The following is a 13,313-nucleotide window of genomic DNA, read 5'->3' as shown; positions in this document are numbered from 1 at the left end:
TGACTGTGTCATAACCTTGTCCCATGTTCATTGTGGCAAATTCAAGGTCACTGGTATGAAAAGTGTAAAATTCATGACAGGTTTATATTTTCTAATGGAGAAAAACTGGGTGTCCATATTTTTACTAAAACTTTACTTATGACCAGAGGATGTGTCTTTTTTTTAACAAATTTCTTTTTGGCAAGTTTAAGGTCACATTTACAAAATTTGAATGGGCACATTAGAAAACTTATGGCGGGGGTATTATCTTGCTCCAGTTTTATACTTATATGGATCCTTTACAATGGTGTATTATACTCAGGTGATCCTAAAGGCCCGTGGGCCTCTTGTTTTTTTGTCCTGAGTAGAGAGAGGACAAATATTATTAAATATTTTGAAGATGGCCCTGTATAATAAATTTTTAATACATGACCAACTTGGCCCCAAATTTCACAAAGGTTAAGGATCAGCTGTTCATTATAATCATACCAATGGTTTGCCTGCTACATGTCCATGAGTAAAGATTTTCAAATATCAATGTACATGCATTTTCAATACACTGTATACTTAAGTAGCATACTAGTTAAGTTAAGGAGTATAAAAAATGTATTTATTTAACATGTAACATTTAACAATATTTCACACAAAAATAAATTAAAAGTCTTGTATGAATTAAATATGACATTCATTTATAGCATATCACATGTATAATATCTCATTGCTACTATTATAGTTTGAAGATCCTGAGAAATGTCATAACATACAATCATGTATCTGCCTGATTAACCACCCAGGGGACTTAAAAATTGGAAAAAAGGAGGAATTAGATCCAATTCATTTTGGGCTATTAAAAATGATTAACATCAAAAAGTCTTTAGATGGAGTGCTTATGTTTTTTTTTAATTGAAACTGGCACCAACAGGCAAATACAGTACTATTATATAATCTCTTTATAACTACCACCTACCATTCAACGAAAGAATATTATATCACAATAATTCATGTTATGTTTTTGATACGACAACATTATTCATCATTTTATTCAACTTTTCATAAATAAGATATGAAACGTAGGCATCTGTGGCAGCATATCTTTGCTGTAAATCTGATAGAGGAAACTCTGACCAGTCACTTTTGCGTAGCGAAGGATTTTTGTTGATTTTTTCTCCAAACAAATGCCTAACAAGTCCATCTAAACTCCATGTTTCTCTAGTCTTAAGTGCCTGATTGGCATAATCACTCAAATCAACCACACTAGACTTCAGTACAGGTCCAACAGAAATACCAAAATCTCGTTCTAGTTTCCACAAATCTGATTGAATTCCCACTCCAACCTTAAAAACCTTTGGACTTAAAAGAAGTTGTCGAAGTCCAAAGGGAAGCCCTCCAATACACGACAAGTGGAAAACATAACACACATCAGCTGCAGTACACAACTGTAACACAGCAGTCTTTGCTTGTCTTCCTGGGCGATATGTCACAGGCCATTCCATATCAAACCCGATAAAGGCCCCTACCTTATCACAGAGAGCCATTTCTATCTCCTCACACAGAAGATTGCAGTCAGATTTATGGTGGGAGTAAACTAATGACCCACTAAAGGACATTTCTTTCATTGAATCACTCAGAATTTGACTAAAGGTTTCTCCTGCCTCCAATATACGAGTTTCTCTACACTTTTTGGGGGATGACTCGACATTTTCTTCCTTAAATTTTTCTGATTCACAAAGTTTCATCCAAGAAGGTAAAATTCTTTTCTTTGAAGCCATAATGTCATGGAATCTGCAATAAAATAAAAGCTTCATTTCTGAATAATTATACTAGTATTAAGATTAGTAGCAAGTAAACATGAGTAAAGGGCTCTATTTACATAACACATGGGAAAAGAAATTAGTACTTTCTAAAACATCACTAATTTTGTAAAATATCAACCATGGTCATGATTTAGTGTGCAACGATAACCGTTTGAAAGTATTTTGTGGTACATTTTTCCACGGTTCAATTCACAATACATTAAACTGATATCCTAGTTTGGTTAAACTGGTCCAGAATTATCTGAATCATCCATCTGGGTTCCTTGTTTACAATTTCAAAATGTCTTCTGCACAAAACATGAGGTTGACGATAATGCAATTAAACTTATCTCCAGCATCTAACAAGTCAAAGATTTAGCAGTTATTTCTTTCCTAATGTGATTAAATGTTATACATGTTAAGACAAGTGTTAAACCCTTTTAGATCTAAAAGTCTTCTTTGGTAATAGTGACCCGCTGTGTCATAAGAAATAATCGGGTTAAGGGTCACAAAATCGGGTGCAACCCGACGAAATCAGGTGAGTTGGCAACTATGGGTAACATGCATTTCATCAGGTGTGTATGCTGATGACTATACACTTGTCTTGTTCACTAGAAAGTGTTTGTGTTAAAAGAAATATTACTACTGATTTCAAACATATATAAATGAAATAACATCATGACTGTCTTTTTCTTTCATTCAAATTAAACAGGGAAGAAATATTAAGAAAGGCCCCCCCCCCATTCTAAATAAGACAAATCTATGCTCTGAATCCACAAGATCCAGGCTACTGCTGTTTCTAGTGAATGTTCTTTCTTAGTTTAGAGAATAATGTCACAAGTCAAAAATCTACCTTCAATCCAGAGCAAGTTGACATAATATTTTTATTTTCCAAAAAAAAAAAAACAAAAAACAAAAAAAAAAAAACATGAACATTTGATATAACGTTTAAAAAAAATTATAATAACAAACCTGAAAGACTTGTTTACCTATATTTATAATAAATGTAATGTATCGTGACATGCATCTTATTGTGAACTGAATATCATGATGCATATTGTATCATTAGGTTGGTGTATCGATGCACCCCTATTAAGTCATAATGGTGGGTGCAAAAAGAACACTGGTAAGCTTATCTGAATCTCCATCCTCACAACATCAGGAGTCCTGAGTCAACATGTTGCTGGTCAATCCCTGAGAAAGATCATTCGTTTTGTTTTTTTTTTCAGACTTGCTTTTCTCATTGAGCAGCACCATCAAATTGAAGCTTTCAAAATTTAGAGAGATTAATGGAAATGAATCAGTTGACACCTCAAATGCAGTGTTACAAGTTGTTTATCACCAAAAGGCTTCATGTGATTGGTTCAGAGATAAGAAAAACAATCCAGATTTGCAATTTTCCGGAAAGACGTCTCTGCAGTCAGCCGTAAAATATCGAATGAACTTTGTTTGGGCCTATGGGTCCAACGGCAACGTGTTGACTAAGAACCTCTGACGTTGTGAGCAGGTGAGGATGTTGTATGTGGTGAGGATGCGGTATCTCGTATGTTCTCTTTTCCATATCAATACTTCATAATAAAAAAAAACTCTTCACACTTTTACCATCATACCGTTAACACTAACAGGGCTTGTTTTTCATCACTTTATCATTTCAAACTCATCTCATCAGACTCATGATCGTCTCATGTTTGTTTTCATCATGTTACAGAATCCCGAGCCCGATATTTTTTAAAAACCGAGCTCGATGTAAAATATTTGAAAAATGCAAGTTTTATAAAACTAAATATGAGGCTTCACCTTATTTTTATCTTTCTTTCTTGAATGATTGATTTAATTGATTGATTGATTTGTATCTTAATCATATTGTTACCACTTTGCCGGGAAAGGTGAATAGTTCCAATGACAAGTCTTAATTTTTGAACTGAACCACACTTTTTCCATGTTCTGGGAACAAGGGAGAGAAAATCGAAATAAGAGCCAAAGAACCAATTTATTTGTTGGTATGTACTTTAATTAAAACAAAATATCGGCTAACTCTACAAATGTAGGCGGAGAAGGAGAGGAAAGTCTGACGGACATTTACTTTCTTTAAGAGAAACGTCCTAACATACTTTCAAGAAGTAGTTTAAATCAAATGTGGATTCTCAAAAACCCCAAAAAAACTTTTAGAAAATTTAAAATCATTTTCCCCCCAAAAAATATTGAAATAATATCAAAACGTGTGATTTTCCCACATTTTACATATCTATGGTATAGTCTTTGGAGATCAGGTCTTCTAACAATCTGTTGGAATTGCGCTGGGGACTAACTGTGCTCCTTTATTAGACGGCCTGTTTTTATATTCGTTTGAAGCAGAATTTATTCCAAAATTTCTATACCACATATTCATTACCACATCAAAATAGGATACATGTACGTTAGAGCGACAATGCCTCTCCCGTTAGCCAGCGCTTTTTGCATGTACATGACGATGTACAAGACCTGTTAAATGTCTTATTTTGACGGAATTTGTAACTATCAATGATTTAATCTACATTGCCTCGATTTGTAACAAACTTCTAAATGGAAGCCATGTCGTTCAACTAACCTTTTTCATGATTGTACTTCGACTACAGGTCAGGCCCGTAGCAACGGTTTCAAAAGTGGGGGCCAACTTCCCAAAAAAATCTGACAAGCAAAAAAAAAAAGAAGCTTATTTACTGTCCAAATCTTGGAATTTGCCAGTGTTCGACCTTACAACATCGAAAAGTTTGTGTGTGTGTGTGTGGGGGGGGGGGACATCTAAAGGAAATTTTACTATAGCAAAATACTGTACCCAGAACAAAAGGGGGCGCCCCTCCCCCCTTCCCCGCGTTCTACAGACCTGCAGGTTAACAGATGTGAATAAAACTTACACTTCATCAGGTTGGGGAGAAACGTAAATTCCGCTATAATATTGGTATATCACTATTATAGTGAAATTCCGCTATATTTTCAGCCCTATTGACCCTCGATTTCATCAAATAACATGCTTGCTGTTTAAAGCGCAAGTCATGATGGGTATAAAAATGGACAATAATTGGCACCCTTACATGTTATGAATTTTATTTAATTTTCAGCCGATGCGTTTAATAATGTGAACACACTTTTTAAAACGGAAGTTACATTTTTAACATAGCAACCAGTGATTTCGGTAGTATTCAAGAAAGACTGAATCTCTATTTCTCTCACACATATGCACAAATTAATGCTTGTAATAACTTTCAAGCAGCATTGAAAGAGATTTGTCCAATTTACAGAAGAAAGGATGATTTGTGTCTGCATGGTAACGGGTATGGAGGCCCGTTGTGACAAATGAAAAAAACTCATTACTGATGGAACCGATTTTGTATAGTTCAATTGCAATAAATCGTTATATGAAGCATAAAAGTACTTAATGATTAATTTATTATTCATAATACATTTTCATCCAACAAAAATTTCATTAAATGTAGCTGCACTTTCCAAAAATAAGAGTACGTTTATAATTAGTGATAAAAGACACCACGAAGTATGACAGAACTACTTCATATTTGGATATTGGAGAAAGAGATTGATGGCAAACCAACAACAAACTTTATGATAAACCTGATGACCTCAACTTTTCTATCTTCAACTTCCCTTAGTTATGTAGGAATATACCATTACCTGCATATGGGGTTTATGTCTCACAGCTGATTCAATATACACAGGAGTATGCTCTCCGTACGAACAATTTTAAAACGAAGCAGGCTTCTGACAAATAATGAATTAAGGGTATTCTGAAATCTCGTTTGAAGTCAACACTTCGCAAATTCCATGGTCAAGACTATGACCTTATATGCAAATACAATCTGTCAAGTTGGGTCGAATGTTGACTGACGTCTTTCATGCGAAATTTTCATCTTGAATTGACTATGGATTTTTCCGTTTATACGATCACGACAAACAGCACAAGGCGGGTGTGACCGGTCGACGGGGGGTGGGTGGGTGCTTATCCCTCCATGGCTGCTGATTTCAGAGGTTCGTGTTTGCTCTGCTCAAAATTTATATTGTATCAATGGCCTTTTGAGTTTGATTACTGTTCAATAACTTCATATTTCATTGAAAACACTTGTTAAGATTTTCAAACTACAAAGTTTTTCTCCTTTTATTTCTTGTTGCTGAAATAATCTAATTCTTGTGTAGTTTTAATTAAGATTTCATAGTCTTTTTTCAGTACAGAATGTAGTACAAATTTCAAGCAATTTAGACAATAAATAAATCGTGCAAAATTTATACATGTAAAATGTCACTTCTACAAGTAATCACACGCAAGAAAAAAATTGTCTTTTCCGAATAAGGCTAATCGTTTGACCTTCTGGTTTCATCATCAAGAAAAAAAAAACATTATACTTGGGATTACCTGTAGAAATGACATCTTATATATTTTGTACCATAGGACTGGCGGTAAATTTAGATTTTGCTTTGATGTTGCTGTGGTGTATTTGCCAGAAGAATCACAGTTTTTTTAAGTCACGCCCACCTTTTGGCATCAAGCCATACTGTGACAAGACCTTGACTGATGAATAAATGATGTCAATTTCCAGAGCTGGCTGATGAATAAATTAAGTCAACATTTGTAATTTAAAAAATACTAACATTAGCTTGTCGATGTTCGTTTCTTTAATGTTTCTGTATGTTTTCTCCGCGTATCCTTAATCAGTAAATGATACGTCCTATCTCGAGTTCTCGTCATTCTCTTTCCCGTCTCCAAATACAAATAGCAATATCACATCAGAAGTCACCCCGCGTTTTTTTTTTTAATTCCAATACCATTTCAAACTTTCATTAAAATGTCACAAATCATTTCATTTTTTTTCTGTACGCCGATTGCCATTTAGAGAAAGTTCAATGGCGATGTTTCCCATACCCATCCCCCTTTTTTCAAAAAAAAAAAAAAAAAAAAAAAACCCGATCTAGAATTTTCTGTCAGAGTTCACGGATTAAATATAAAAGCCTACAATCGCTACCCTGTACCTGACAAAAATCATGTTTTCTGCGTCTTCAACATTCCAAGGGAACAATATCTTCACACGTATCAATTCCGAATTTTTTTATCAACAATTCGCAGTAGCAGTGACGCAGCTAACTATGATCCTTGCAGATGGAGACAGCTATTTATACAGACTCCGGACCGTGGCTTGACACCTCGTAGTAGGCGGCGCTAATTATCAACATGCTTTTCTCTCATTGGTCCTCTGGTACAAGTAACTTACACAATAGATATTAATTGGTTAGCAGTAAATACACTCACAGTTTTTATTCACTCGGGGCTCCGCCCCTCGTGAATGAAAAACTGTGAGTGTATTTACTGCTAACCAATTAATATCTATAGTGTAACTATATAACGTTTACTATTTATATAAATCGGTTCCACCAGAATAAAGTATACATGTAACGAGTTTTTTTTTCATTTATCACAACGGGCCTCCATACCCGTTACCATGCAGACACAAATCATCCTTTCTTCTGTAAATTGGACAAATCTCTTTCAATGCTGCTTGAAAGTTATTACAAGCATTAATTTGTGCATATGTGTGAGAGAAATTGAGATTCAGTCTTTCTTGAATACTACCGAAATCACTGGTTGCTATGTTAAAAATGTAACTTCCGTTTTAAAAAGTGTGTTCACATTATTAAACGCATCGGCTGAAAATTAAATAAAATTCATAAGGCCAAAGTTTTTATTTTTTTTGGTTTACGATTTTCTGTCTCAAAAAAATGCATTGGGTGGTCGAAAAATAAAAATAAAAATAATTTTGGATTCAACAATTTCATTATAAAATAACAGCAATGTTTATTTTAATATAAATAATACACGTCAATAGTACTTTTAAGTTTTATTGTCTAGATCACATAACTCTTTTTATTTAATTTTTATTCATTTCTAACTTTAGACTGAATGTCATTTTCATTTACATATAGTTCTGATTTTTGTTTGTCAATCAGTGCTTGGTTCATGATGTTCAACATTTTGTGCTCTTCAGTGATATGTGATGTGTTATAAACCTTGGTATCCCCACAAACTAGAAATAAGGATCCAAATTCAAGTTAAATTTAGATTGAAGAAAAATACAATTGAAGTGTTTAACAATATTAAAAGTAATTGACGTTGAAATAAAGGTTATAATAATTTGATCATGCAGCTATCAAATTTAATGTTCAACCTGCGACAAAAAAGCCTAATAATTTCTCAATCAAGTCCCTCTTTAAATGTTTGTTATGTACCTGTGCAGTAGGCAATGCTCATTATTTATTAGTAATTCAAAGGACTTTAATCTCAATTGAGTATGAAATTTGCAAAGATTTGTATATTGAATTTACTTCTATAAAGTAACAAATGTTTTATACACATTTGAATTTATCCAGTGAAATACCAGTCAACGTTGCTTCAACTATTAAGATGTATCTCTCAACACTAAACTGGCCTAACTATTATCCATGGATTTATCAGCCTATTTTGGGAAACACCATTTTTGGGGAATTGGGAAAAAATTATCGGCTGTTTGATGAAATTGCAATTTTTTTTTAAAATGTTGCTTAAATCATGTACTCAGGGGTAATTCATTTAACATTTCAGCACGAACTCTAATTTGGGCAACCAAATGACAATTAAATATGATCCATCTTATTCGTACAAAATTAATTATGAATAATAGACTAATAAAAGTAAAATGGACTTCAATGAGTATAAAGCATTTATACAACTTGGGTAGTACATGTACATGTGTGTATGAGATTTCAATTTAGATCATTATAGTATCTGTTTCTGGAGATTATAAACCTCCTGCAAAAAATTATACTAAGTACGCATTTTCTAAAAGTCCTCTTTTAATATGTATTAATGCATTGAAAATATATTTTTCTAACTGAAATAATGCCTAAAGTCCTTACCATTAACTCGCAGATCAAATGAGTAGGTGGAAATAACTTAATAAATCTATATAATTACACAATATCATCATTTTTAGAAAAACAGAGGAAATTCGGATTAAAAGTTGGCGACGTTTTTACAGTGTTTTTAAACATGTGTTATGACTGTAGCTTTGCTAAATGAGTTAAAATTACAGACAATCTGACAATTTTACTTAGTGTTTTCCCAAGATAATTAAAAATAAAAGCATTGTTCACCAATTGAGAAAAAATACTGCCAAATTGGGAAAAACTGAACTCATTTTCAATTGGGAATGGGCCGAACTTCGGCCCCTGAGAAGGCACTGATAAATCCTTATTATCTATAGGTGTATCCGTGTCGGGTTACTGTCATTTCGCCCCAAAACCAGAACGCCCCATGCATGAGCGCCCCAAACATTTTTACCGGCGCCCAAATACAAATATGAGCGCCCCAAATTTAAATCAAGAGCGCCCCAAACTTACTTCACGAGCGCCCCAAATTAGCATTTCGAGCGCCCCAAATAATATCGTCCGATCTAACACAGGTACACAGGTGCTCATTATGTGATAATTTTATACATAAGTACTTCATTGGTTATATTTTATTTTTTTTTTTAATATTTCATTTGAATCTATGTTGAAATTGACTTATGTTTAGTTGCATACAACTGTACAAAATATTCTTTTGTTTGATCTTCCTTCTTCAAAGAACACTTGTGTAATATTCTTTTAAATTATTAACTTTTTAATTATTTGTGTAATTAAAAACGATAGTTTCAAAGTCTGAGCACCGCCTTTATCCCACATAAAGGAGCCCGCTCAATTATAATCTCATAATTATTTTTACCACATTGTGATGAAAAAAAATTGTCGACTGACTGTTCATTTCTTTTGGATCGTTTGAGAGATGAAGCGTCTTCATTGCAAGAAAGTGGTAAGTCCATTTTTATAAATAATTCAACAGCGTTCAATACGTGTTGCTTTATTATTTTATTGTTAAAAACTTGTTCCAGTACGAACCTATATATGGTTCCGAAATTCATGAAGTAATATCTAGCACGTTCTCACATTTTGTATCTCGGTTCTAATTATATGATATATATAATTTGGGGCGCTCGGGAATTGTTCATATCAATATTTTTTTATAACATCGAAATGTAACAAAAGCCAATAATTTATTTCTTTACTTAATAAGCCTTGGGGCGCTCGAAATACTTATTTGGGGCGCTTGTGAATTAAGTTTGGGGCGCTCGTGATTTAAATTTGGGGCGCTCATATTTGTACTTGGGCGCCGGTAAAAATGTTTGGGGCGCTCATGCATGGGGCGTTCTTGTTTTGGGGCGCAGTGACTAGCACCCTCCGTGTCTGCTAGGTCGATCAGGGTTGGGCATACACTCTCCAATATTACGGTATGAATTTAGCCAATTGAGACATTGCAGTTGGAGAAAGGGATCATTTATCCAAGATTTTATTCACTTTTCCATGCAGAAAAAGTTCTTTAAGTGTGTGTCATTGCTTTCAGTAAGGAATTACCTTGTTACATGACAGAGCCGCCATTTTTGGTTAGCACATGTGTTTATTTACGGTCACCTAAATGTTTGTAAAGGTCTCATATATTTGTAAGCGCTTATTTGACTAAGATGCATTCTAAAATTTAAAACCCACCAGTTCAGCTGAGAAAAATCCGGAAAAATATGTCGGAAAAAGACATTATTTTTATTTTCATGATTTGTGAAAATTAGGGTCGGCGGAATCGTAAACCAAGTGAAAAAAAAACTTTGGCCTAACATGTATATAAGGGTGCCAATTATTGTCCATTTTTATACCCATCATGACTTGCGCTTTAAACAGCAAGCATGTTATTTGATGAAATCGAGGGTCAATAGGGCTGAAAATATAGCGGAATTTCACTATAATAGTGATATACCACTAAATTATAGCGGAATTTACGTTTCTCCCCAACCTGTTCATTTAACGTTGACTACATGCATGGTGAGTGAATTATGTGTTCTGTGCCATGCGTACTAAATGCATCGCAGACAGGTTTGTTTATAATGTCGGTAATGAATTGCATTGTTCTCTTAGTGATAAAACTTGAAATTGAGGTGAAAATGAGTTATAATTTCTTGATGACTTCAACTTTTCTATATCGTCAATTTTCCTCATATTTGTGTAGCAATAAACCATTATCATCTGCATATAGAGTTATGTCTCCCAGTTGATTCCATACACAAGAGTATGTTTTAGTACGAACATTTTTTAAAGCAAGACAACTAAGTTGACGATACAAGAATACCAACAATCTCGTTTAAAGTCAACATTTCGCAAATTCTATGGTCGATACAATGGTCTTGTTAGCAAATGCAATATATCGTGAAGTCGAATGTAGACTGACATTTTTTATTCAAATTGTTAGAGCAATATTTTCACACTGAATTGTTTACCCTATCATGACAATATAATCTATCGTTAAGATTCATCTACCCTCTGTTCACACGTTTAAAATTTTGCTGAAACACTTAAATGATTTTCCAAAAGTAATCTATATTATAAATTAATAAACACACAATTCCAGCATACCTTGCAGGGCAAAATTTGACAGAAATGGCCTTTAAACTTGACAATTCTATAAAGGAATAATAATCATTTTATCCCAATTAGAGTTATCTCTCTTATCAGAGTATCAATGAACCTTAAGTCGAATGTTGATTGACGTTTTTCATTTACACATTCAGATTGTTAGGCCATTATTTTCATACTGATTTCCGTTTACCCGATCATGACAAGTAGCACAAGTTTATTGTTAAAATGGACTTTTGAGAACCAAAATAAAAAGCACTGTTCGTTATCCTCGCATTTCATCTAATGAGTGTTAATTCATGCGTTCCTACCTTTCATTTTTGTTTCCATTTGATAGATCCATGCAATTGAGTGAACTCCAAATAAAACATCTGTTTCATACCGGTAATTGGATGTTAATTTTACTGACTATTGGTACGTGTTAACGGCCAACCCCCCCCCCCCCCAAAAAAAAACTTTATGACAAACGGGACGACTTCAACGTACTTTTTCCACTGAATGGACATTTTAAATAGCGGGAAAAAAGATTACCTGTAAAATTCAACATTTCATCCTCACAACGTCAGGATCGAGTCCTTAGTCAACATGTTGCCGTTGGACTCCTGACAAAGTTCATTCGATATTTACGGGCTGTCTGCAGCGACGTCTTTCGGGAAAATTGCATTTTGTTTTCTCATCTCAACCAATTACATTAACCCTTTCGATGATAAACAGTGCGTAACACGTGTATTTCAGGTGTCAACTGATACCTTTCTGTTTATATTATCTGTCTATTTCAATTTGAATGATGTTTCTCAATGAGAAAAGCAAGCCCGAACCCCCCCCCCCCCAAAAAAAAAAGAGTGAAATTTGTCAGGGGTCCCGCGGCAACGTGTTGACTCAAGACCCCTAACGTTGTGAGGATGTTGACATTTTCTTTTCAGAGATAATTTTAATTTTTTTAAACAATCAATATAAAGTCAGCAGAAATTGACTAATGTCAGCAGATAGACTCGCCAACACTTATACATTTTTATTCGGGTAAATACTTGTACATATTAAATTGTAATTACAACACTGAACAGGGTATAGAAAAGAATCGAGGGAGAAGTAGTGTGTCATTTGTGACGGGTCTCGATACAGAGTCGATGGATTGCTAAAAGAACTGCGAACGAGAGTATAATTGTTCTGCGGCCTACCTCCAAGTCAACTTTCAGTAGTTAAAATATATGAATGAATTTTCATATTTATATAAGTATTAATATGACTTTTCACAAAACATAACTTATTTGGGAAAACAAATAGCGACAGATCTACAATCTTGGTAAAATTTGTGTTTTTCACTATAGAAATCAATGGAAAACGGAAAATATTTTTACACCCCCCCCCCCCACCTGTGAAACAAATCAAGAAATCATTTTTACAGGTATTATATATTGTTATTTCACAAATTCATACACAAGCTTTTGTTGCTTCACGGGGGGGGGGGGGGGGGATATGTTTACAGATTAAAAAAAACACGAAAATTTTCATTTTCTTACAATTTCAAAAATGTTAACTGCTACATGTAGAAAATTGTATTTTATCAATCTTATATATTTAATTTTATATGAGTTAGACATAAGGAAAACTGAACGGTCATTTATCCATATCCATGAGTATTTTAAAATCTGCAGATGTTAGAGAAAAACTGACTTCAGTGGATAACATCGTCGACTCCCTTATAAAAAGAGTTGTATAATTAAGAGCAATTATAACTATTTGATACTGTTATTAAAATTATTAATCAATTACTATTGAACTCTTCTATGCATTCAAAAAAGTTTTACTAGCCTTATTGTCATTTAAATTGAAATTCTAAATGAGTGTAAAATGTAGGCGGGAATTGAGAGTTAGCGTGCGTAGTTCTTTATTATTGTTTCTTAGGGACTGCAAAGCTCGTATTTAGATTGACAGTTGTAATATAGACATTAAAAAGAAGTATATTCTGTTCAAAATTCTTATTCCACGTCCCTGACGGTGAGCAGGATATATAGTACACTTAATCTG

The 13,313-nt window shown here is 33.9% G+C and overlaps 1 protein-coding gene across 2 annotated transcripts; it reads right to left on the bottom strand.

The window, feature by feature from the left end:
* Positions 1-575: 575 nt before the first annotated feature.
* On the bottom strand, positions 576-3,437 carry LOC133171570 (bifunctional 3'-5' exonuclease/ATP-dependent helicase WRN-like). 2 transcript variants are annotated; one of them, XM_061306340.1, is made up of 2 exons: positions 3,383-3,437; positions 576-1,761 (listed from the first exon to the last, which is right to left on the bottom strand). In XM_061306340.1, exon 2 carries the CDS (start codon positions 1,746-1,748, stop codon positions 984-986), a length of 765 nt encoding a protein of 254 aa, XP_061162324.1. In that variant the 5' UTR covers positions 1,749-1,761; positions 3,383-3,437; the 3' UTR covers positions 576-983. The 2 variants fall into 2 exon arrangements, with proteins under 2 accessions (XP_061162324.1, XP_061162323.1); XM_061306339.1 differs by lacking the exon at positions 3,383-3,437 and adding an exon at positions 2,762-2,920.
* Between the last annotated feature and the right edge of the window lie 9,876 nt (positions 3,438-13,313).

Source organism: Saccostrea echinata, unplaced genomic scaffold (assembly GCF_033153115.1).
Source record: "Saccostrea echinata isolate AGI-Se365-2 ecotype Australia unplaced genomic scaffold, CSIRO_AGI_Sech_v1 ptg000054l, whole genome shotgun sequence".
Taxonomy (NCBI): domain Eukaryota; kingdom Metazoa; phylum Mollusca; class Bivalvia; order Ostreida; family Ostreidae; genus Saccostrea; species Saccostrea echinata.
The sequence above is the reverse complement of the archived record's forward strand: the minus strand, read 5'-3'. Positions and strand labels throughout refer to the sequence as shown.